This window comes from Myotis nattereri, assembly GCF_964212035.1.
Source record: "Myotis nattereri genome assembly, chromosome: 18".
In the NCBI taxonomy this organism is placed as follows: Eukaryota; Metazoa; Chordata; class Mammalia; order Chiroptera; family Vespertilionidae; genus Myotis; species Myotis nattereri.
Genome location: NC_138093.1, coordinates 34,707,715 through 34,732,486, shown reverse-complemented (window position 1 = coordinate 34,732,486; position 24,772 = coordinate 34,707,715). Strand labels below are relative to the sequence as shown.

Below are 24,772 nucleotides of genomic sequence, written 5' to 3'. Positions count from 1 at the left end.
CACAAAGATATGATGGGTTGTCTTGCAACGGAGGCTTCTACTGGAGTTATCTGTAATCCCCAGTTGCACCACTCTCCCCAGATTTGCAGCCATCACAACGATCCTAACCAAACTGCAGCTGGTCAACAAGCTGGATGCAGCTCTCCGAGAAAGTCTTGGAACCACACCACAAGGCCCCTTTGAGGTTTCTTAATGACCCTGCCTCTCAGCAAACTCGAGTTTAATCTGACCATTTCAGTTTTGAGGCTTCCATTCAGCAAAAGGTCAGGGCACCAAGGCCAGGGAAGAAAGGAGACAACAGCAGAAGGAAGCCTACACATGGGGAAGTACGCATGAACACAATCATGAGAAGTTGCTGAAATGTTTGCAATAACTATGCAGTTGTTTTGTCTGTGTGTTGTCAGAAAATGTGTCATCACCCTGGCTCTGTTATATAAAAGTCTCTAGTTCTTGTAAAGGGTAAAGCTATTAAAATAGTTGTGTCTACTTATGGTTGACCAACTCAAGTACCTAATAATGTAGAAATAAAAATCCAGCTTGAAGCGTCCAGCTATTCCAAGATAGAGGTTCTAGTCTTTAATGAGGTTGGTGCCTCATTTAACCTGGTCGGCAAAGGGAGTGGAAACAAACTTCCAATAGGCCCCTGATAATGGTTTCTATTCTTTCTAGAAGGAGCTTTGAAATGCTGATTTGTACCAGTACTAAAATATGTAGTCCACATCTAGTTCAAAGTATCCCTGAAAACTACATTCAGTATTTTGAAAAGTTTACTGAATAAAAGGGCCCATTCCTTTAAGGTTGAGGAAACTTGCCAACATTGTGATTCTGACTCTTCCAGACCTTCCTGAAGCCCAGCTGAGAACCCACTGCTGTTACACTCTGCAGACGCCAGCAGCACCTCACCGGGTGCCTGACAGAAACCCAGTTTGGCGAATGTCAGAGATATTTAGCTACTGCTAGTGACCACACCAACTAAACATAAAAGTTGAAATCACTCTATCATAGAGAGAAAACTTAATGGTTTATTTGCCATACATTTACTATCACAAAGCAAATGATTAATTACAGGCTGCTTTTGAAGGAGCTAGGAGACTATGTCCTAGAATATTTCAATCAATTCACTATGTTTGGCCAACTTTTAAATCACCCTGAAGCATTTCGGCTCTGTGGGCCAGAAAAATCTACTTACACCTTAAATTGTGTCTTCTGTAGTAGCAAGTGTGCAAGAAGTGGGTGATAAAAGAATCAATTTTATTTAATATGTCAATTACTAATCTGCAATCTTTATTGACGATACCCATATAACTCTTTTAGGCTATTTAAAAATATACAGACCGAGTCTTCGGTGGCTTGAACGTGGAGGTGATAACTATCAGTGAAGCACCATAAATGTTGGGAAAAGTGGGGGTTCTCAGTGGTAAGGTGTTGGGCAGTGAAAAACTAAAGTCTAGCTCATTTGAGGCAGAATACTCAAAATGATGAGTCACTAATCCTGCTTCAGCTTCTCTGCAGAAGAGAAGTCATGTGCACAATGACTTAAGGTATAAGCAAGGAATTCTGTCTCACATCCCAGTGCATCTCATCATCATATATTCATTACAATTGTAAAGCAAGGGGGGGGGGGGCGCCTGAATACAGCCAGATATTTTATCATTGGGGCACTGAGTCTACTGACCTAGCAGCTGAAAAACTGAGAGTACTGTATTAACTAAAGTAACGCGTTGTACATAAAACAAAGTTTCTAAAACCCAACAATGTTTGAATAGAAATGGATTCTAATTTGATTACTAGTTTCCAAACAAGAGACCAAAGCCTAGAGTCAAAAATATTTGATAGAAAATTGAAATTGTTCTCCCATCCCCTAATAAAAATTCCTCAACCATATAAAAGTGAGAAAACTCAGTAAGTTTCAAAAGGCTTAGGTGTTAAGAAGCTACAAAGATACTGTAGTTCCTGTCTTTTTGGTAATCTCTTGTTTGAAACAAAAAACCAAAAAAACAACTCATCTTCTTTTTTTATCATGATAGTACTACCAACAACTTAATTATTGCTTCTAGACCACTGGCAGAGAGACAGAAAGAGAATGAGAAGGAGGGAGGAAGGAAGAGGGAGGGAGGGAGGGAGGCCACAGTTAAATAGTCAGGGGCTATATAAAGCAAGCTTATAGTTCTGGTTATCTGCATGGCTCTTTCATTTGAGACAAAGAAAACATCTAAGAGCAAATACAGATGAAGGAATGAATTAAACTAGGGGTTGTTTCCCCTTTTCGGGTCATGAATTCCGATAGGAAATCTAATTATAGGTATGGGCATCTTCCCTACACAAATATTCACACAATATTCTGCATTCACATAGTATCAAGGGAATGCAGACCCTTAAACCTACTTAGGGACCCAAGTTAAGAGCCACGGGATTAAGCCAAATCTGTTTGAGCCTGCCCTTGCTGGAAGCTTAAAACTCAGAGAACACCTGCCACTTGGAAAAAGGAGGAAGGAAGAAAAAGCGCTGCAGGAACATGGAGTCACGGGCCGTACACAGCAAGGCCACAAAGCAAGCCGGACAGCGCTCCCATGTGTCCTTACCTGTCAGGGGCTGGCTGAGTTCCGCCTGCACTTTACCCTTCGCTGATCCTTCCAGAGGCAAACCTCTGTCCCCTTTGTAGAGTTTCGGTTTAAATGGAGAATCTTTCTCTTTACCTTTTGATCCTTTAGGCCGGCCTGCTTGCTTCTTCTTGGATTTGCCATCCCCCTTCACACCCAGTAGTGGATGGACTTCTGTAAAAGGACAGACAGGCATGGAAAGGAATCCGGACACCACCAGCCCCATCACCCCAACTAAGCACATGGCATGCCACCTACCCAGGAGCAAAGGATGTTGCCCTTATGCCCAGATCCACTAATACAAGGAGAAAAATTTGCTTTATTATTTATAAAACTATACAAAGAATGGCCATTGAGAAATAGTTGCTTGGCCAAAGGGCACATACAGCCTATGTGGACTGCACCAAACCACGGCAGCTCTAAATGGAAAAGTAGCTGAAAGACACAATGACACTGTACACACCAAGGCAGAACAGGAATGCACACAACCACAATGTCATGTGAGAACAGAGAGGAAATGGGCTTTGGAACTAGAGTCCCGGGTAAGAATCCTGACTCAACCACGTGATTATTAAGGCTCCCCAAGTCAGACTGCAAAGAGTATGTAGGAAGAAAGAAGACTGTCCAAGTCTGACTAGTACTTTACCACCTAATAAACTCTTCAGGGGCGGGGTGGGCAGCAGCGATGGAAATGGTGGCACAGTGAAACAAACTCAGAGCCAGATGTCAGAAAACTTAACATGTGTCGTAATCTTAGGCAAAGTACAGAGGGCAGAACCTCCCATTTTGAAAGAGAAGTGAAAGCACATGAAATCATTACAAAGTTGTAGAGACTCATGGGAAAATTCCTTCAAGGTAAAATCACTGAAACAGGAAACCACCAGATTGTGTGAAGAGTAAAAAGTGGTGTCTCTCAGGAGGCAGAGAGGAGGCGGCTCTCACCATCATTTGGAACTCCTTGAAGTTCTATATTGGTTGTTTTGGGCTTCTTCTTAGGTGGCTGGGACCCATCTGCGGAAGACTGCCTCTTCTTCTCTGAACTAGCCCCTTCGTCTATCAAGGAAGTTTGGACGGCATCCGGTGGGGGGCCATAAGGATTTTCTTCTGGGTCTTCTACCTCAGGGGCAATGGGTAAATACAATAGAGCCTTTGAATCTTCCAGCTCTTCATCACTATTTGGAATAAGATCAGACAAGGAATTGGAAAAAAAGAGGAGACAGTTGCTTAAACCAATAACCCTTCCTCTAGGACAGAATCACCTCTATTAACCATTAGCAATTCCAGGTATGGATCTGGAATTCTAAGAAAGCCAGCATGAATGAAAGGAAATCAGACAGCCTGATTAATAAAATCAGTAGTAAAATTAAGTGGCATAAATGAGTTATTCCGGTTTCAGATGTTCTAGCAGGGGAGAAAGGAAGGGACTTCATGTACACAGAAGCAGCTATCTCTTGGGGCTAATAAGCAGATGGGACTGAAGGGCCAGCCACGGGGAACTGCAGAGGAGGAGCGTCCTGAGGCCTAGGCCCGAGGTGGCTCACCTGCTACAGAAAGCAGCAATAGGGTCCACACTGGTGACGTCCACTTCTTCATCCTCAGCAGCATCAGCCCCTGCCGGACAGACAGACAGCAGAGGCGTGAAAAGTGCAAAACTGCTTTTCACTTGTGGCTCATGATTTTCATAAATGGAAATTCAGGAGAAACCAAGGAGGAGAAGCAAACAGTTCGTTTATTTAATCATTCAACAAATATGTGCTAACTGCCACCATGTGCTAGACACGGGGACTACAGTGAAACCAAGACACTTGGGAACAGTTCTTCAGTAAAAGTTTCATAGTCTAACTGGGAAGTCAGATGTTAACAGATCATTTCAATTCAACATAGTAAGTGCTACAGTAAAGGTACGTTCAATGTGCTAAGTAGATGAGGAGAACAACTTATGTCAAAGTCTGAAGCTTCACAGAACACAATCGAATCATACCGATAGTCTAGCACGTTGTGGTCCTGCTAACACACATGAGGCGTGCAAGTTCCCTATTCTTACAAAATAGGGACCTAATTCCAGCACCATCAAGGTGATCTGTGGCATTAATTACTCACTGACAGTGCCAACTGGGCAGAATGGGCATTCACATACTGAAACTCCCACTAGATATAAAGCCCTGTGTTAGAAACCATGGGATAAAAAGTCAAATCTTTATTCTCAAGGAGTTTCCTACCTGGAAGTTCAGAAGATAGAGAAAAATATCAATGATCATGATCATAACGGGATGCCTATCAGAACTGGCACTACACTGAGTGCTGTGGGTGCAGTACCTCATCCATTCCCCATAACCCTAAAAGGCAGGCCCTATTATCCCCACTCTTATACACACGAGGACATTCAGGTTGAAGGAATAAGTTCTGAATACAATGTGACTCCACCTGAGCTCTTCACCGTCACGTTACTGACAAGGAGAGACAACACATGACACAGCTGAGACTCCGCATGTGTGGGAGCTTTGCTAAGTGCTGCAGGTAAACTCTCAACTAACCATCTGTAACTGACCAGGGAATGCAAAGTGAAATGTCAAGAGAGCTGGCAAATCTTAGTAATAATGTCCATGTAAGCCCTAGTCAATTAAAAAAGGTGACGTTTTAGACTAAATGATGAAGTAAACTTTCAACACAAATTAAAAATGAATACTAAATAAAGCAATCAGTTTTCCTTTGAGAAATACTGTCTGCAATGGAGAAATGTTACCTGTCTGCTCCGGCTCACTCTTATCTTCATCTTCAATATCAAACTCTGATTCCCTTTCCTCGTACTCTACATTTTCATCCAGCTCTTTGAAGTCTGGTGCAAAGGCACTCCAATTTTCCTACGCCACAAACAGAGTACATAGCCGTCTGAGAAAGCAAGTCTGTGCTCTAGACACTAATTACATACGTGAGAGATTTACACATGAAAACAACTTAGAATTCGGAGATCAAATTTGATGGATAATGAAAATCAGGTATCTATAGGTTTTACTATATTAAGGTATTTCCTACCTTAAACATTCCAAGTTATTATTAACTGTAGTTCTTTCATTAAAAAAAAAAAAACCTGCCATCTTTAATCTTTTTAAGATGTAAAATCAACTCCAACTCCCACTTACTCTTCTTCACTGAGGCAATAATCCAAAACCCAACCTCCACCCCGTACTTGCTCGGTACGGCCCCAAAGGGCAAGTAAGGCAAAATGATCAGACTTCTACACACTTTCTAGGCTGCTAATTAACCATTCTCCAAGGTGTTAACAAATATTGCTTTATAACCCAAAAAGTGCAGTCAGTAAAGGAAATTCTAGGGCACAACATCTTCAAATATTTCATATATTAGCCTGATTATGAGTACACTGATTATAAATATAATGAAAGGTGTTTAAAATAAAACCAAGATATAAAACAGAAACTGAGCTGCAAATAAAAGCAAAAGAATACTCTATCTCAGATAAAGAAACAGAAAAATGTAGCAGAAAGTCCACTAGACTTTTCGCTGAAAACAGCTAGTATATTGGCTATCGCCCAAGACCATCCCATCAAAATAAGGCAAATCCCGATGCACTGAACCTATTTAGGTTACAAGATTCATATGCAAGCCCAGCTGGTGTGGCTCAGTGGTTGAGCATCGACCTAGAACCAGGAGGTCAGGGTTCTATTCCCAGTCAGGGTGCATGCCTGGGTTGCTGGCTCGATTCCCAGTAGAGGGTATGCAGGAGGCAGCCGATCAATGACTCTCTCTCATCATTGATGTTTCTATATCTGCCTCTCCCTTCCTCTCTGAAATCAATCAATAAATAAAAAGAATCATATGCAAAAAAAAGTAAATAAGGTAATTTTTAGTGTACTATTTGTAAAATTCTTTGATAAAAAAAAAAGGGGGGGGGTTCCTAGTTTCAAAGTAATTAAACCAGAAAAATACTTACTACTTGATTCTGTGCCCAGATGGATACCACTCCACTAGAAATAGATGCTATGATGGGTCGAACAGGATGCCACTAAATTTAACAAAGGAAAGAACAACCAGGTCTAAGAAGGAAGCCACACGTCGGTTACAGAAGTAACAGCAGCAACCCCTCATCCCACTCACAGCCACATCCAGCAGGAGCTCCCCTCTCGTCCCGTGGAGGATCTTCACCAGGTTGCCTATGCTCTTCTCCCAAATGTACAGGGCGTGCTGCCGGGCTGACCCGGCCACTATGTACTCCCCGTCCCCAGAGAAGCAGCATTTCTTCCACGGGGTCCTAAAGGACACAGAAAGCGCCCAAGGAAAACTGGAACCTGAGCCCAGGTTACGAATCAGCACACACTCTTCTAGGGTCTGCTACCCACCTATTGACCAAGTCCTGTAACTTCTGCATAGGTTCAGGCTCTCCATCTCTTCCACAGGTTAAGATTTCCCTGCCATCATAAACTCTGATTATTCGATCTGCCGTGTTAATTAAAAAGCAACTGCAGAAAGGAGAAAAATCAGAAGTCAGGAATCTGTTTCCGTTAACATTTTCTATTACAACCTGTTACTTAGAATAGTACCATAAAACAACGAATAAACTGGGGAGAAACTGAGTAAAGACCTAAGTAATGTGCTCAAATGCCTATGCATCTACCTGCCACATTCCAAATGAAAATTTAATTTGAAGTGAAAATATATTATATACCTTCTGTGCATCCTTGAACCCTGCCTGTGCAAACTAACAAACCAGTCATCAGTACTGACTGAGATCCAAGACCTGTAAATTGAAACCAGCTTGCTGAATTCCCAAGAATACAGTTAAATGTATATAAATACTTCATTTCTCTGGCCTGTTTCATATATAATATGTTCTTCTTAATGAGTTTATAAACTATTTCAATTTAAAACATTCCTTTGTTTTTTACTGTTAATAACTTTAGAAATTTGTCTAAAATATATTATTGCACACGCTTCTTCCAGACTTTACTGACAAACCTTTTCTTAATTGAAGAGAATGTCCCCGAAGCATTATGGGTTCTTACATGAAATAGGATGAGTGTTACCTCTTTTATTGACAACCTATTTCTTCTTGTCTCTGTTGATATGTCTACTTCTAGCTGGATAACCAAACTTACCAGAAAAACACTGGAAATTAAAGGGGTGAACAGGCTGGCTTTATGTGAGTAAAGTGTATGTTCAGTTACTCTGTGAATTCTGTGACATCTATTCTAATTATAATAATAGCTCATCTTTACCCAGTGCTAACCACATGCCAGGCATTGGTTCCGCACATATCACTCAGATATTCTTTCTGTAAAGCAACTGCCTGATAACCTCCTGATAAAGAAGATGTACTAGTAAATGCTGGTTCAATGCAGTAAATTTAAGAACCAGATATTGACAGTTTCTAATAACCATTTTTAAAAATATTTGTATTGATTTCAGAGAGGAAGGGAGAGGGAGAGATAGAAACATCAATGATGAGAGAGAATCACTGACCGGCTGCCTCCTGCATGCCCCCCAATGGGGGTCAAACACACAACCCGGGCATGTTGCCTGACCAGGAATCAAACCAGGACCTCTTAGTTCCTAGGTCGATGCTCAAACACTGAACCACACTGGCCGGGCTCTAATAACCATGTTTAAAGTAAACTTTTACAAAATTATAAGTAAAATATACACAAAAAGTGTGAACCAATGTATTTTTGCATTCCACTCAATTTTAAAACTGTCCCTAAAAAGACAAGTCTCACCTTCCCTTCCGGGCAAACTCTATTGACTTAATGGCTGTGGTATTGCTTGTTCCAGTTGTTACTCTGAAGGAAGCAACAAGATCTTGAGAATCTGTTTTTAAGACCAAAATCTAAAGTTTAAAAAAAAAAAGGTTAAAAGTAAGAAAGTATTCAGGTAACTTACAGTAATTGGATCTGGCTTCTGTTTCTAAAACTGGGAGAGACTAGGTAAAAATATAAACATCTTTATTCCCATGTATTCAACTTGATTAACTGGTATTGCCTTTTACCTCTTCAAATAAAGGACAGTATCTTAATCTATCCTTAAAAGAGAATGTTTAGTGTTAATCACAATGATCAAAAAGTGGAAGCAACCCAACTATTCATCAACAGACGAGTGAATGAAATGTACGTACATACAACGGAGTATTATTCAGCCTTGAAAGGGATGGAAGTTCTGGCACATGCTGAGCATGGATAAATCTTAAGGATATTATACTAAATGAGATAAGCCCGTCACGAAAAGACAAATACTGTATGAGTCCATTTATATGAGGTACCTAAAGTAGCCAAATTCATAAAGACTGAACGATAGTTACCAGGGGCTGGAGGGAGGGGTAGGGGTGTAGGAACAGGGAGTAGGGAGTTATTATTTAGTGTTTTGCAAGATGATGAATGGTGGTGATGGGTGCACAACAATGTGAATGTACTTAATACTCATGAATTATACATTTTATGGTTAAGGTGCTAAATTTTATGTTGTATGTACTTGATGGGTTTTTTTACTACAATGTGCCCTAGTTAAAAAAAATCAGGGTGCCTAATGGAACTACAAACTCTAAGCTTAAAAGGTACCTTAGCACTCGTCTAACCTGACTTCTACAAAACTATAGGTTACGCTAGCCTGAATTATATAATATTTACAGAACTAAGTATTTTCACCAGCAGTAATATAATTTAGAAATGACCCTTCCTTAGTACCCAGCAAAGGCCCTTCTATCTTTTTCTAGGCCACATAATCTCTGACCACTCTAAATCCAAAGAACAGAAATTATTAAGCATGAGAGAAAAATAAGCTGTATTTGCAGGAGGCATGCTTAGAGTGGGGGTAAAAGAAATTTCAAAGGAAGTAGCACAAGTACACATGAAGTGAGGCAAAGCACAGGATGACTGAGGGGTATTTTGCTGGCTTCTAGGCTTACCTTGCCTTTTGCGTTTCCTGTATAGATATATTCCCCTCGCCTATCAAAAGATGCAACCACATTCAAGTCCGAGTCATCGTCTACCGGTAGAACAACATGTTTGGAATCTGAAAGGGTCAACATGACAGGAGCAGATTTCATGGGACACACGAGAACCTTGTTCCTGTTTAAAAATATGAATAGTACATTGGCTGTTGCTTTGGTATCAGAAGGTTGATACCCTCACTTACTCTTCTAGCCCAAGCAAATTGAATACAATGAAAGCCTAAAATCTAACTGTCTAACGATAGAGAAATGACTGAATAGTTATGGAGTCCTACCTTGACAAAATAAAATGTAATCACTAAAAATAAAAATGCAGCAAACTAGTAAAATATGTATGAAATTAAGTAAAATACTTATGAAAACCATGTAAAAAAATACATATTTATGAACATGTAACATGGCATATCTGTGCTTTGTGAGCTTTATATAACCACCTTTATATGTAAAAAGAACTTGACCAGAGAAATGCAGACAGTTATGTCTGGGAAACAGAATGATTAGGTAATTCTTTCTTAAATGCAGTTTAATACTGAATAATTTCTTCTACTAAAGAAATCCAAAAATGGGGAGGGAAGAGGGTAGGTCAAGGACTAGTTATTATACTTATTCCTATCTTTGTCCATTTCCAAAGTCCTATTTTTGGCCAGCTTTTCACTATATAACTCACTCCTTAAAACTCACTCCTAGAGCCAACCTAGACAGGAAGACTTTTTATGTGGAAGGTCTAGGGATGTGTGAATTTGCTTCCCAAAACCTTAAACTGAAATTGTCATGAGCGTGGAGCTAATCCATATAAAATTAGACCCCACCCCAGGAAGAATAGCTCAGATTAAACATACTGATCTCGTGGATGATACTGGACTTTTAAGATGGGTGAAGGGAACCGAAACCTCTGGTCGCAGTCTCCTGAGAGAACATCCCACTGTGACACTATGTTATCAGTGGAAGCACTCACAAGCTTATGACCATCTCGACTCCAGCTGCGAAGGGAAAAAGAGTAACTTAGCACATGTTTTAAAGTAAAGTATATCATACCACTCTTATGGGCAAAACCGCTTGAGTCACATTATTACCCTAATTGTACAGGGTCAATATTTCTTTTTTAAAAACATATCCATAACAGGCTCTCCCAACTAAGCAATAAATAAGCATGCTTTTGTGACATTTTCATATCTAATAACAGAAGGTCTTAACAATTCAAGATAACACTACAAGTGGCTCTGTGAAAGAACATGAACATATTAGTCTACAATCAGCAAGCACTTAAGTGTTGATTTAACAAAAAACAGGTTATTTTCTTAGGGGTGGAGAGGGAGTATCTGAGCTTTCTGATTGCTCCTCCAGTAGTACCTTCAGAGCTTAAACAAATAATAAAGATAAGTATCTGTTATTTAAAACTAGAGGCCTGGTGCATGAAATTTGCGCACCGGTAGGGTCCCTAGACCTGGCCAGTCATCAGGGCCAAACGGGGCCTTCTGGCTGCCGGCTGCTGGCCAGGGCGTTCCTTCATTCCACACCACCCCCTGGGGGTCAGCGCACGTCATAGCGAGCGATCAAACTCCCGAGATGACAATTTGCATATTAGGCTTTTAAATATATAAGATAATTAAGAAAGGAATGAAGGAATGAATTCCTCCTGCTAACTATAGCTAAACACCTAGACATTATATACAAACAAACAGAAAAAGACTCTGAAAGACAGACAGAAGACAACTGGCTAGAGACTGCAGGATAGAGAAATGACTCAACAGTTCACTGGGTGTTCTTTTTGCCCCCCATGTCCTAGACCAGCCCGTGGGCAAACTACAGCCCGTGGGCCGGATCCGGCCCGTTTGAAATGAATAAAACTAAAAAAAAAAAAAAAAAAAAAGACCGTACCCTTTTATGTAATGATGTTTACTTTGAATTTATATTAGTTCACATAAACACTCCATCCATGCTTTTGTTCCGGCCCTCCGGTCCAGTTTAAGAACCCATTGTGGCCCTCGAGTCAAAAAGTTTGCCCACCCCTGTCCTAGACCAAGTGATGGAGAAGCCAACAACACAGAAATACCAATGGGCACACACAAAAAGGCTAGAGAAGAGCCTGTTTTCTTTGACCAAAGAACCAGGAAAGGACAAACCAGTGAGACAGAAGACGTTTAGACAATAGTCACTTAACTCCTGCAACCACCACAGGAAAAACTGCAACCCCCGTCAACAAGGTTTACATAGAGAGTCTAGACTTCCACTGCTGCCCAGTTCACAGCACAGCACTCTTCCTCCTAGCTGGTGTCTTTCACGCCCACCAGGTGGCAATGAGGATCTCAGCCACAGAATTAGTGTAGACCAGACGGGGAACAGGAACAAAGCACTTGGAGCCTTCCAGGCAGGACAGTATCAGCCTAGGAGGCCCAGTGGGGAGGCTGAGTTTCCAATCTCACCCAGCATATTGCAGCCAAATGAGAAACGTGGGCTTCTAACCCATCTGGCAATAACAAGATGGTGCCCTCCTTTCCCGTTGGTGCAGTACCAGAGGAGGCCTGCTAAAACACAAGATTTAAATAATAAATAAGCTCTACATTCTTACAACACAGCACCTAAAATGCCCAAGTTGCAAATGGAAACCACTACCACCCAGGAACAAAGAAAATTTCAACTTAAATGAGAAAAGTCAACAGATACTAACACAGAGATAACATAGTTTTAGAATTATCTGACAAGGATTTAAATGCAGCCATCATAAAAATGCTTCAATAAGAAACTGCAAACATGCTTGAAATAAAGGGGGATAAAAAACAAACACGAAAAGTCTCAGCAAAGAAACAGAAGATACAAGAAGAACGGAAATGGGAACTTTATAATTGAAAATTATAACTAAAATTAAAAAACAGCTCAGCTGGCATGGCTCAGTGGTTGAGCATCGACCTATGAACCAGGAGGTCACGGTTCGATCCCCAGTCAGGCCACATACAAGAATCACCCAATGAATGCATAAATAAGTGGAATGACCAAACAAACAAACAAACAAACAAACAAAAAACCACTCAGAGATGGGTTCAGCAGCCAATGAAGAAGAAAGAGGAAAGAATCAATAAATAAAATTTAAAAACTGCAATCTGAATAACAGGAAGAAAACAAATGGAAAAAAATGAACAGAGCCTCACAGACCTGTGGGACTATAGTAAAGATCTAAAGCTATATTATCAGAGTCCTGGAAGAAGAGAAAGAAAAGTAGGGAATAAAAGTATTTGAAGATATAATGCTGAAAATTTCCCAAACTTGGCAAAAGATTATATAACCTACAGATTCAAGAAACTGAATAGACCTCACACAGGGTGAGCTCAAAGAAATTTACTCTAATACCCAGAGACAAACTTCTGAAAACTAAAGACAACGAAAAGAATCTATTTTTTCCTCATTCAGCAAAAAGGGTTTATTGGGGCTGGGGGAAGACTGAAATCCAGAATGTGCAGCCAAGGCCAGCTGGGTGGAGGTTTCTGCCCAGAGGAAAATGGAGGAAGTTCAAAGAAAAAAAGTCTTAAAAGCATTAAGAGAGAAATGACACCTTACCTACCAGGTATATGGAACAATTCACATGATAGCAGATTTCTCATCAGAAACCAAGGTCAGAAGGAAATGACACATTTTTTAAGTGCTTAAAGAAAAGATCTGTCAACCCAAATTCAATATTCAATGAAAATATTCTTCAGGAACAAAGAGGTAAATCAAGACATTTGTCACCAGCAGACCTACCCTAAAAGAATAGCTGCAGGAAGTTCTCTAAACAAAAAGGAAATGATAAAAGAAGAAATTAGAACATCAGGAAAAAAGAACAATGAAAAGAGTAAAAATATTGGTAAATAAAGACTTTTTTTCCTTCTTGAGTTTTGACATATGAAGCAAAAATCAAAATACAGTGGGGCCTTGACTTACAAGTGTCCCGACTAACGAGTTTTTTGAGATACCAGCTGTCTCTCCGCTGATTTTTTGCATTGAGTTGACAGAGTAATTTGAGTTAACGAGCTCCTTAACGAGCTCGGTCTTGGAACGAATTAAACTCGTAAGTCAAGGCCCCACTGTACTGTCTTATGTGGGTCTCAATATATAGAGAGGAAATATTTAAGACAATTATAAACAAAAGAGGGTAGCCGAGACCGGTTTGGCTCAGTGGATAGAGCGTCGGCCTGCGGACTGAAAGGTCCCGGGTTTGATTCCGGTCGAGGGCATGTACCTGGGTTGTGGGCATATCCCCAGTGGGGGATGTGCAGGAGGCAGCTGGTCGATGTTTCTCTCTCATCGATGTTTCTGACTCTCTGTCTCTCTCCCTTCCTCTCTGTAAAAAATCAATAAAATATATTAAAAAAAAAAAAAAAAAGAGGGTAAAGAGAGGAAAGGTTTCTTACACTTCATTTGAACTGGTAAAATGTCAATGCCAGCTAATGGTGATAAGTTTTATATATACAATATAATACCTAGTAGCTACTAAAAAGCTAAAAAAGATACTACAGGTAAATCAAAATGGAATTCTAAAAAATGTTCAAGAAACCCACAGGAGGCAGGAAAAAGAAAACAGAGAACCAAAAACAGAAGGAAGAAACAAAAAAAGAAACCCAACACCAGTACTTATCCAAATTTTGCAACAAAGAGGAATCGCTAATGAGGACTTAGCAGGCAATACATCTCCATGGTGAAGAACATGGGCTCAAGAGTCAGACTTATGCCCGGACATTACCACCTTCTGGCTGTTTGACCTTTGGCAAGTTATATACCTTTCTAAACTTCAATCTCCTCACCTATAACACAGGAACAGTAATAATTACTACCCATAGGAGACTGTTGAATTAAAATCCATATATATAAAAGGCTAAGTGAAGCCAGTAGGTATGACACGCACTGACCACCAGAGGGCAGGCGCTCAACGCAGGAGCCGCCAAGTGACAGCACCTTTGCAGAGTGCCCTCTTGCACTCTGGGACACCTCGGGGGATGTCGGACTGCTGGTTTCAGCCCAATCCCCACAGGCCAGGCCAAGGGACCCTGCTCACTCCGCAGATGCCGTTTGTGCCCCAGTGCCGCCCCAGGTGTAGCCAGCCTGGGAGGGACCGCAGGAAGTTGGCTCCAGGGCATGTCTGGCTCTTCTCGCCCATTCCCGCCCCGCTGGCCACCTTCTAATTAATTTCCTTTCAATGTGCACGAATCCGTGCACCGGGCCTCTAGTATCTTAATAAAGCTGTTAAAAATAAATCCTTATGTAAAAACACAACAATAAAAAAGAAATGAAAAGCAATGGAGCTGGAAGGGACGTAAGAGATCACCCAGGCTGGTGCTCTCCCTTTGTATATTAGAGAAAAGTCTTGCCCAAAACCACCAGTTCATTAGTGGCCAAAACTTGACTGGGATTCGGCCTCCCCCCAATCCAGTGCTTTACAATACTTCTGCTCTTTCTACTTAGACAAAAGGAAATATGTTACTGTTTAGTAAATTTAGATTTGATTAGGTGCTTTTTTTGGCCCCAAGTTCATTTAAAAGAAGTGCTGTGCCAAAATAAAATTTTCTAAATAGTCATCTCAGAGAGTAAGAAAGTAATCAATAGGAATTTATATTAAATCAGAGTTCAACTCAAATTATCTGACAGGAAGCCTTAATAACTATACAGTTCAATGAAGAAATGGACATGCTTTGGATAACTAAAATTGCTGGAATCAAGAACCTGGACAAGGCTGGACTAGATAACTTCCAAGCTTCTCTCCTAACCCAAATTTTTTTATTTTAAATGAAACATCTTTATCAAAAACATTACAGGTACAATCAGTAAATATCTCTTTTCAGTACTGAAATATTCTCAGACAGAGCTTTATACAAATCCACATCATTACAAAGGAACTTGAAGGACAACATGAGATCAAGGTCTACACCAGCTATGAGTAATTACATTACTAGTGGCTGGATTAGTAATATTAAATATTAAAATATCTACAGTAAGATTGCCAATTACACAGTCACCATTCATCCCACTACTTTAACTCATATTAAACATAGTAATATTAAAATTCCTTACCATAAAGAACAGACTGGATGGATATGTGCACTAATTATTTTAGCAATGCCTCTTGTCAAAAAATCCCAGATGACAATTCGGCCATCATTACAGCCAACTGCAAGCAGCGTGCCCCACCTGTTAAAGGTGCAAGTCAGGGCCATGCTGATACAATCCAAAGTTCCATCAGCTTCCTAAAATTAAAACGAACACAAGAATACAGACAATAATACCCAGGTGTGCAAATTATTTTGTAAAGGTTCTCTACTATCTATGGACACTTCTGTTGAATTTAAATCATGTTGTACACCACAATAACCTCTACGTACGTTCTTGTATCAATTAAACTAGTCAAAATGAAGAAATATTTATAAAAGCTAACAGAATATTTGGAAACAGGTGTGATCAATTTCTTACACTACCACTGTAACTTTGTACACACACTCTAGAGGACAGTTAGGCCAAATATAACAAGATTCATTGAAAGAGTCATCCCATTGACCCAGTAATCATATTTTTTTAATTTATCCCAAGAAAAATACTTTAAAACAAGAACCCTAGAACAACCTATATGTGTAACATTAGAAAAGCCAAATAAATTTTTTATATTATTATCAAGCCATTTAAAATAATCATGACTACAGTGAAATATATTCCAATTATTACACAAAATATTTTTACATTTAAAAAATAATGCACACTTATAGCATACATATTGATTTATTACTATGTAAAAGCATTGATCAAAACTAGAAAAAATCTATATACAGGTGATGGTGCTGTTTGTGATCCTTTAATCAAAGTCATTTTTAATTTAAAGGGAAATGAACTATAATATTTACATTATGGTGAGCTTTCCAGCTAACTACCTATCTGCCTCCCCAACTTAAAATTGAACATTTAGGTCCTTATTATAGCAAAAGATATCATCACATTTAATACTTGTCAAAAAAAAAAAAAAGAGATCAAAATGCATTTCCCACTCAAACACAAGAGCTAGTGAGTTATCATGTTCCTAAGACTCACAATACTATACTCTTACCTCTGGATAATTCTGCCCAAAGGACTCTGCAACAAAACAGAGAGAGAAATGTGATGGAACACATGTGGCACACCAGGGACCCTACAGCTCATGAATGGTGCATAGCAGTGACCTGCAAAATGTGGATGGGAACTGAAGCCCTTTCCTATTGTCATTATCATGTCAAGACGGTACTTGCTTTTTTATCCTCATTATCTCATGTTTATAGATGCGTTCTCCTGAAGCTATATGACCTATGATATTGCAACAGAGTGAACGTAGAAGCAGATGTAAGAAAACTGCCAACTTCTATTTAGGCAAACTTTACAGAGATTTGTAAAAATGTAAAACAATGCCACTCTTCTCACTAAATTTTATTTTGTTTTAAGGTACCTATTTTCCATAAAAATGTGTTACTTATTTAAACATGTAATGATGTTATTATGCTTATTTTTAAATAACAAACTTTTAAAAATCAAATCAGTCAAATTATCTTAAGTCCCAACTATTCTCTAAAATCTTTATTAACAACAGCCAACCAGCAGTGATCATGCCCCTTATTAATAGCATTTAGGTTGTAACATAATCTGGCAGTTGGTTAAGCACATTAAGCAAACAACATTTTGGTACAAAAATCCCCGACTGCAATATTAAATTTGGTATTTAAACATTAGAAGTAATAAACATTTCAAGCTATGGCTATGATACCGCCTGTTTGCCAAAAGTTTAATTTCAGCCCTAGCTGGTCTGACCCAGTGGAGTGTCAGCCTGCAGACTGGAGGTCCGGGTTCGATTCCGATCAAGGGCACATGCCTGGGCTGCAGGCTGGATCCCCAGTAGGGGGTGTACAGGGGGCAGTCAATAAATGATTCTCTCTTATCAGTGATGTTTCTATCTCTCTCCCTCTCCCTTCCTCTCTGAAATCAATAAAAATATATTTTTTAAAAAAAGTTTAATTTCAGCAGCAGCACCATCTTTGCCAGTATTTACTTAGATTTTATTACAATGGTTTTTAAACTATACACTGAGAACTACAGGTTCAAGAAAGCTGCTTTACATATAGGGCATCCAAATAAGATGTTTCTCTCTCTCTCTCACAATGAAGTTTCTTCTTCTCTTCCCTCTTCCTCCCTCTCTATTAAAAAAAAAAAGAAAAAAAAAAAAGTCTGAAAACCACTTTCATTACATTTTGTTCTTAAAAAAAAATTAATAGAAAACATCAAAAAAACCCAGGCTCCATAGTTAAGAAAACCAAAAGATGAAACTCAAGGTAACTAATTGCCAAAAAGGGTAATTATCTTGATTTATCTAATGTGTGCATGTATTATGTGACTTGCTTCTTTAACAATATATACTATACATTTTTCCAAATCAATAATATAGCTTGATGTTCACATGGTTGAGAAACAAACAAAAATTTATTTAAAAATTAAAACCAACCCTGGCCAGCGTGGCTCAGTGGTTGAGTGTCAACCTATGAACCAGGAGGTCACAGTTCGATTCCCGGTCAGGGCACATGCCCAGGTTATGGGCTCGATCCCCAGTAGGGGGTGTGCAGGAGACAACCAATCAATGATTCTCTCTCGTCATTGATGTTCCTCTCTCTCTCTCCCTCTCCCTTCCTCTCTGAAGTCAATAAAAATAATAGTAATAGCCGTAACCGGTTTGGCTCAGTGGATAGAGCGTCGGCCTGCGGACTGAAAGGTCCCAGGTTCGATTCCGGTCAAGGGCATGTACCTTGGTTGCAGGCATATCCCCAGTGTGGGGTGTGCGGGAGGCAGCTGGTTGATGTGTCTCTCTCATCGATGTTTCTGACTTTCTATCCCTCTCCCTTCCTCTCTGTAAAAAATCAATAAAATATATTTAAAAAAAATAATAATAATAGTAATAAAAATAATTTAAAACAAATTTAAAAACACAACCTAAAAATATACTACACTCAGGAAGGACCGAGTGTGACTTGGGCTGTGTTGGGAGGAGGGAAAGCCACACAAAAGATTCTGAGAGAACCCAGCATCCAGGACCCTTTTAATGCACGATTACCCCTCAACACATGTTACCTCTGATTTTGTATTTTTATATTTTGGGGTGGGTTTCTTTTTTTTGAGGTTCATCCTGGTCAACAGGGGTACAATAAGGAGTTAAAGGAACACAAAGAGAAAGTGACCACAAAAAAGACTAAGCTGGTTTGGGACACTTTGGTTGAAGAGTCTGAGCGAGAATGCCATCGCGCAGGGTTAGGAGAGCACGAGCCTCTCCTCGGAATGCTCAAGACCACTTTCGTATTCTCCATCCTCCCACCAGCTACCATTTCCTGTCACAAGTAGACTACTTAGGCTTGGTTAAAGACCATTAAGGGGAAGAAATGCCCAAAGATATGAATGCGGAAGAGAAATAAACCCCGGTCAAACCCTTTTTTTCTACCAGGATCCTTTCTCCAAACTGCCTTTGAGCTTCACAGGCCTTCCCAGCCTTCTTCCTCCCAGCGGTGATATGGGAGAATGTCTATTCTCTAAATCAGGAGTGAGGAACATTGGGCCTGCGGCTATATCAGGCCTGTGAAATCATTTGGTCTGGCCCTGCCAGGCACCAGGGGTGAATTAATTAAATGTTTGACCAAATATAGCAGGCTAATTCTTAAGTGGATAATTCTGTATGACCCAAGAATGATGTTATAAATATCCAAATGGCCCTTGGCAGGAAAAAGGCTCCCCACCCTCTAAAGTGCTGAACATCCCCTCCTTGATGACTTGATTATCATGACTCTAAAATTTCATGGTCTTTTCTCTCAATGTTCCTATTATTTCCTACTTGCCAACCAATTCCTCCCTTTGTAGCAGTTAGGTCCCAAGTAGCAGTTTCCATTCTGCTCCCTCAATCTAACAAGTGATGACGGAGTTGGTGGCATTTCTTTTAAAGAAATGCAACTGGCAGGTGTCTAGATCACTGAACCCACGACACCCACCCCAATCCAATGTATCACTACCATAATCACTACATTTCCTAGGCTCCAGTCTTGCCTCCCTCAACACTTCTTAAAGTTGCCACAACTTTCTAAGCCCCAAATCTCATCATTTCACTTACTGCTAAAAAATATCCCTTGCTAAACAATATACTGAACTCCTAAGAATAATTTTTTAAAATATATTTTTATTGAGTTTATTTAATTCAGAGAGGGAGAGAGGGACAGAAACATCAGTGATGAGAGAGAATCCTCCTGCATACCCCACACTGGGGACTGAGGCTGCAACCTGGGCACATGCTCTGACCGGGAATCGAACCGTGATCTCAGGATTCATAGGTAAATGACCAACCACTGAGCCACACTGGCCAGACCTAAGAATAATTTAAAAAAGCAATTTCAATCTGGCCTCAGCAGGGATTTTCCTATTTCTCTTTGGCTAACTCCCCATCAGCACTTAGTATGGAACCTGTATAATCCAACCTAAGCCCCAGCTATAAACAACTCACCGTTTCCTGAACATGCCACACACACTGTACCACCACTGTTCTCTGCGCTGGTAATTACCTCTCCAACTGTCCCTCTGAAAAATCCTACTTCATATTTACTGTCTGGGTTAAAAGGCACTTCCTCTTGTAAAATCACCCCCAAATTTTATTGTGAGCCCCAACAATACAGAATTAACTGTTCTTTCAGCTGGTTCCAGTTATCTTCTCCTAGTTCTATATATTTATCCAGGGCAAAGGTTGTATCTTATTTCAATGTTTTTCAAACAGTAGGGCCCAATCCACCATAAATGGATAAATCAATTTAGTGAGCCACACATTTTTTAACATATTAGCAGATACCAGAGGACACGGTGTTAACAAGGATTAGGTGTAATTTTGAGAAACTTAGTTACATATGTTAAGACTAAATAATGGGTTGTGATAGAAAATACATGTTTATTGTGAGTTGTGGGAAAAGTTTGAAAACGCATGTAACTTTGTATCTCCAGTGCATAATGCCAGACACACCTCAAAGGCTCAAAAAGTGGTTGCAGATTTAATATCTTGAGTGTCCACATTAAGAACACATTATCAGCCCTAACTGGTTTGGCTCAGTGGATAGAGTGTCAGCCTGCGGACTGAAGGGTCCAGGGTTTGATTCCTGTCAAGGGCATGTACCTGGGTTGCGGGCACATCCCCAGTAGGGAGTGTGCAGGAGGCAGCTGATCGATGTTTCTCTCTCATCGATGTTTCTAACTCTCTATTCCTCTCCCTTCCTCTCTGTAAAAAATCAATTAAAACAAAACAAAACACATTATCACTCATTTCCTGCATCTGGCCAGATAGCCTTTAGCATGCTCCCACAACCACACCATTCCTGCTCCTTTCGCTTCTGTAACACTAACTTTCCTGCTTTAAAACTCAGTCACCCCCATAGAGTTGTGCCTTTTGGACCTTGCCTTCTTTCATTTTACTTTAATTCTTTTTGTTTGGTTGGTTAATCCTCACCCAAGGATACTTTTTTCCATTGATTTTTAGAGAGGGTGGGAGGAGAGAAAGAGAGAGACAGAGAAAGAGAGACATATCCATGTGGGAGAGAGCACAGTGGCCAGTTGCCTTCCACACACTCCAACCACTGAACCACACCAGCCAGGACAGAACCAGCCTTCTTTTAAATTGCATAACCTTCCAATACTCACTATTCCTTCCTAAGTTCCACCCTCACGAATTTTCTGTATTTAAAACACACAACAAACAAACAAAAACAGCCACCCTTCCCATGTGCTATCTCTTTGAAGGTACTAGCCTATCATCTTTCCTCTATATTTTCAGTTTTTAAAACTAAGGATCAATTCTTTCCCTCCATTTTGTCTCCCACACCTTCCTAAAATCGTTGTAGGTTGGTTTCTGCTGCTCAGGTTGCTGAGGGGCCCCAAGCTGCTTACGGACTAAACAGAGCAGCCCTCTTCCCGCTCTCAGCCTCAAACGCTCTGCAACTGGCTTCTACGGCAGACCCCACACCCACCTGTTTGGATAACTATGTGGAAAGCACCTAAAAATACGCCTCGCTCACAGTAAGACTATGTAGCTGTTAGTTAACTTATTACCATCGACTTCTCTTCTTACCCCTAAATATAGGCAACTGTCCGAGATTCGGGCCTCAGCGGTTTCCTTTTCTGCCCCCCTCCCTCCCCCGCCCCCACACACACACTGACTCCCTTGGTCTCACCTACTCACAAGGTTTCAAGGAGCCCACCTGTAGGAAGATTACAAATCCCTCCCACAAATGCTACCCTACCTCCTGAACCACAGATCCACACTCCACATGCAAAATGCTGCCCTTTGCCACTCTCCCTAAGTTATCAGCAACGCCGCTGTGGGCTCCCATCCTTCGTCACTCGGTCTCTTCTCCCATCGGCACCGCACTGATGCTCACATTCTGTCCACTCTGCTTCCGGGACATCTCCTCGTCTGTTCCCAGCTCCGGCCTCCCACACCACTCCTCTGCTCCAGCCCTGCAAGCTGGTTTCCACCCTCCAAGACTCCATGAACAACGTCGCCCGATAAAGCTTAAAAAGAAACCCACCGCTTTGTTGGCGCTACTTACCAGGTCAAAACCCTTCCATGGATCTGCCATCCCTTCCTTAAAAAGCACAGACTGTCCAGCTGGGCACTCAGGAGCCTCCCCAGAACGGAGGGCACCAACCCCACCCCCTGACCTTCTCTTTACTCACATGCCCACAACCTGGCCCCGCAGGGACATCCTCCGGGCCTCCTCCCGCCGATGCCGTCAGGCACCCTCCCCGCTCCGTCCCACCACAGTCTGCCAATACTTTACCGATCGCCAATGTCCACGCCAAACCCCAAGTCCCCCACGGGCTTTCTGTTCACGGTACCTTCCTTCCCCTGCCCCAGGGACATTCCTTCCCTCTTCTGAAGGCTCTCGGCGATCCGTAGTGGCTCTTAAAGGCCCCCCTGTGTTCTGCCATACCTTATGGCTATTCACATGGCCTTCTTAACCTTGCTGCCTAACAGAAATCTCCTTAAAGGTAAAGACCATTTCTTAAGAATCTTGCCCTGACCAGTTTGGCTCAGTGGCGCCGCTAGAGCGTCGGCCTGGCCTGCGGACTGAAGGGTCCCAGGTTCGATTCCGGTCAAGGGCATGTACCTGGGTTGCGGGCACATCCCAGTAGGGGGCGTGCAGGAGGCAGCTGATCGATGTTTCTCTCTCATCGATGTTTCTGACTCTCTATCCCTTCCTCTCTGTAAAAAATCAATAAAATATATATTTAAAAAAAAAAAAAGAATCTTTGTAGCGCCTTTGGACAACCAAAACCACCTTCTGATTACTTTTTTTTTTTTTTTTAAAGAGAAACCTATCCATAAAGACAGCAAATCGTTTAGGAGTTCCGGGAACTCAGGCCTCCCTAGGCCACCGTGCTAAACACACAATGAAAGCCTGAAAGGAAGAGCCTACGGTTTTTAAACACGAGGAACTGACTCGGAGAGAGGGGGGCAGAAGGCAGCCTCCTCGACAGTTCGCGCCCGTGTCGGACACACCGTCCCTGGCGGCTGCGGGGCTTCTTCCACAGGAAATGGGGATACCTGGGTGCCAGGGCCAACTGTGCCATTCATTTGCTTGTTTAGTGCCTTCAAGTCGCGCCCCGCGGAGCCCTTTTTTCATGTTCAACGAGGGGCTTCCACTAGTGGTTCTCAACCTTCTGGCCCTTTAAATACAGCTCCTCATGGTGTGACCCAACCATAAAATTATTTTCGTGGCTACTTCATCACTGTAATGTGGCTACTGTTATGAATCGTCATGTAAATATCTGGTAGGCAGGATGGTCCTAGGCGACCCCTGTGAAAGGGTCGTTCGGCCGCCAAAGGGGTCGCGACCCACAGGTTGAGAACCGCTGCAAGATCTCCACGTTCCCCTCCTTGGGCCTCCCGCGTTTCTACAAAAAGGCTTCACCTGCCCGGACACCCAGATGCCCCCCGACAAGTCTTCAGAGCTTCGCCCCGAGCCTCGCTCCCTCCGCCTCCTTCTCCAGGAGCTCAGGTCCCGCCTGTGGTGCGGCACTTGGGCACCTGTGTCCCTGTCGGCACCACTAAGTCACAAACTGCCCCTCGCTCTCCGACACGAACGAGAAAGTGGCCTCGGGAACGGCGATGCATCCCGCGGGAGCAGAAGCTGGCTTCCTCCTGCTGCTGCTGCTGCTGCTGCTGCACACCGGGAGCGCCCGGGGACCCGCAGCACAACTAGGTACCTCAGGCTGCAGCCTGAATGCCCTCCCGCCCGGCTCCCTCTCTTCCAGGACCAAAGGCTTCTTCTCTACGCCGCAGCCACAGACTTCCTTACCGAGCAACTCGAGGTTCATCCCTGAGAACTCTGGACGCCTGGTCTCAGCTCCAGCGACGACGCCTTCCCCGCGCCGGCTTCTAAGACTGCGTCTCAAACGGGGGGCGCTGCGAATAGCCCGGCGCTAGCTCCGGAGACTTTCTGGTGTAGAAGACCCTTCGGCTTCCGCTTTCTTCCCCCGCCTTCTCTGTTCGTTTCAAGTGGGCTGTCCAAATATATGCCTAACCAAAAAGGAAAACAGGCTCTGTGGAAATCGTTTGATTATGATATTTATTAAGGAATAAAAGTGTTTTCGTCACTTTTTACTTTAAAAAGCGAGGCGCATGCACTTGAGGATGTTTCTTCCCGGGTTATGTACGTGAGCTAGAAATTTCAGGCATATAATTAGACGACTAGGACTGCTCTGTTATGTGTTCAGCGGTGTTGTCCCGGGCGGCAGCATCAGCCTCCGCAGGAAAGGTTCCGGGCAAACACGACTGACAGGAAAGCTGGAAAGGTCAGCCCCAGCGATCCAGTGTGGAGCCGAGGCGCGTACTCACCTGTATGTAGCTAGTTATTGTGTATCCGCCTTTACATTTGTAAAGCTGTGCCATTGATCCCCTAGAAATGCGCGACAGTGTTTGTTAGGCCTTTACCTCAGGCTTTCCCAGGGTTGACCAGGGCACTGAAAAGGAAGTGGAATGAGAGGTGGGCTGCGTACCCCGGAGCTCAGACTGTGACGAGATACACAAAGCAATTAGAGACAGCCAGCTGATGGTAGCTAACGAGGAGGCAAACTCTGTACAGACAAGTTTCAACTATGGATGCTGTGGGCTATCACAGAACAACAACTGCGCTGTAGGTCGCTGCAAAAAGCCAGATCCCCTGTG

At 41.9% G+C, this 24,772-nt stretch overlaps 1 protein-coding gene across 3 annotated transcripts in view; it reads right to left on the bottom strand.

The window, feature by feature from the left end:
• Window positions 1-24,070, bottom strand: part of RBBP5 (RB binding protein 5, histone lysine methyltransferase complex subunit) — a 29,095-nt gene extending 5,025 nt beyond the window's left edge. For 2 of the 3 annotated variants that reach the window (XM_081113159.1, XM_081113160.1), the window contains exons 1-13: window positions 23,904-24,070; window positions 16,616-16,641; window positions 15,595-15,767; window positions 10,395-10,535; window positions 9,511-9,673; window positions 8,330-8,439; window positions 6,956-7,075; window positions 6,714-6,867; window positions 6,550-6,621; window positions 5,344-5,461; window positions 4,142-4,211; window positions 3,543-3,772; window positions 2,583-2,774 (exon numbers count right to left, since the gene is read on the bottom strand). In XM_081113159.1, the coding sequence (XP_080969285.1) occupies window positions 2,583-2,774; window positions 3,543-3,772; window positions 4,142-4,211; window positions 5,344-5,461; window positions 6,550-6,621; window positions 6,714-6,867; window positions 6,956-7,075; window positions 8,330-8,439; window positions 9,511-9,673; window positions 10,395-10,535; window positions 15,595-15,767; window positions 16,616-16,641; window positions 23,904-23,922 (1,588 nt within the window). In that variant the 5' untranslated portion in view covers window positions 23,923-24,070. The remainder of the gene's footprint in view (window positions 1-2,582; window positions 2,775-3,542; window positions 3,773-4,141; window positions 4,212-5,343; window positions 5,462-6,549; window positions 6,622-6,713; window positions 6,868-6,955; window positions 7,076-8,329; window positions 8,440-9,510; window positions 9,674-10,394; window positions 10,536-15,594; window positions 15,768-16,615; window positions 16,642-23,903) is intronic. The other variant, XM_081113161.1, reaches the window with a different exon arrangement.
• Between the last annotated feature and the right edge of the window lie 702 nt (window positions 24,071-24,772).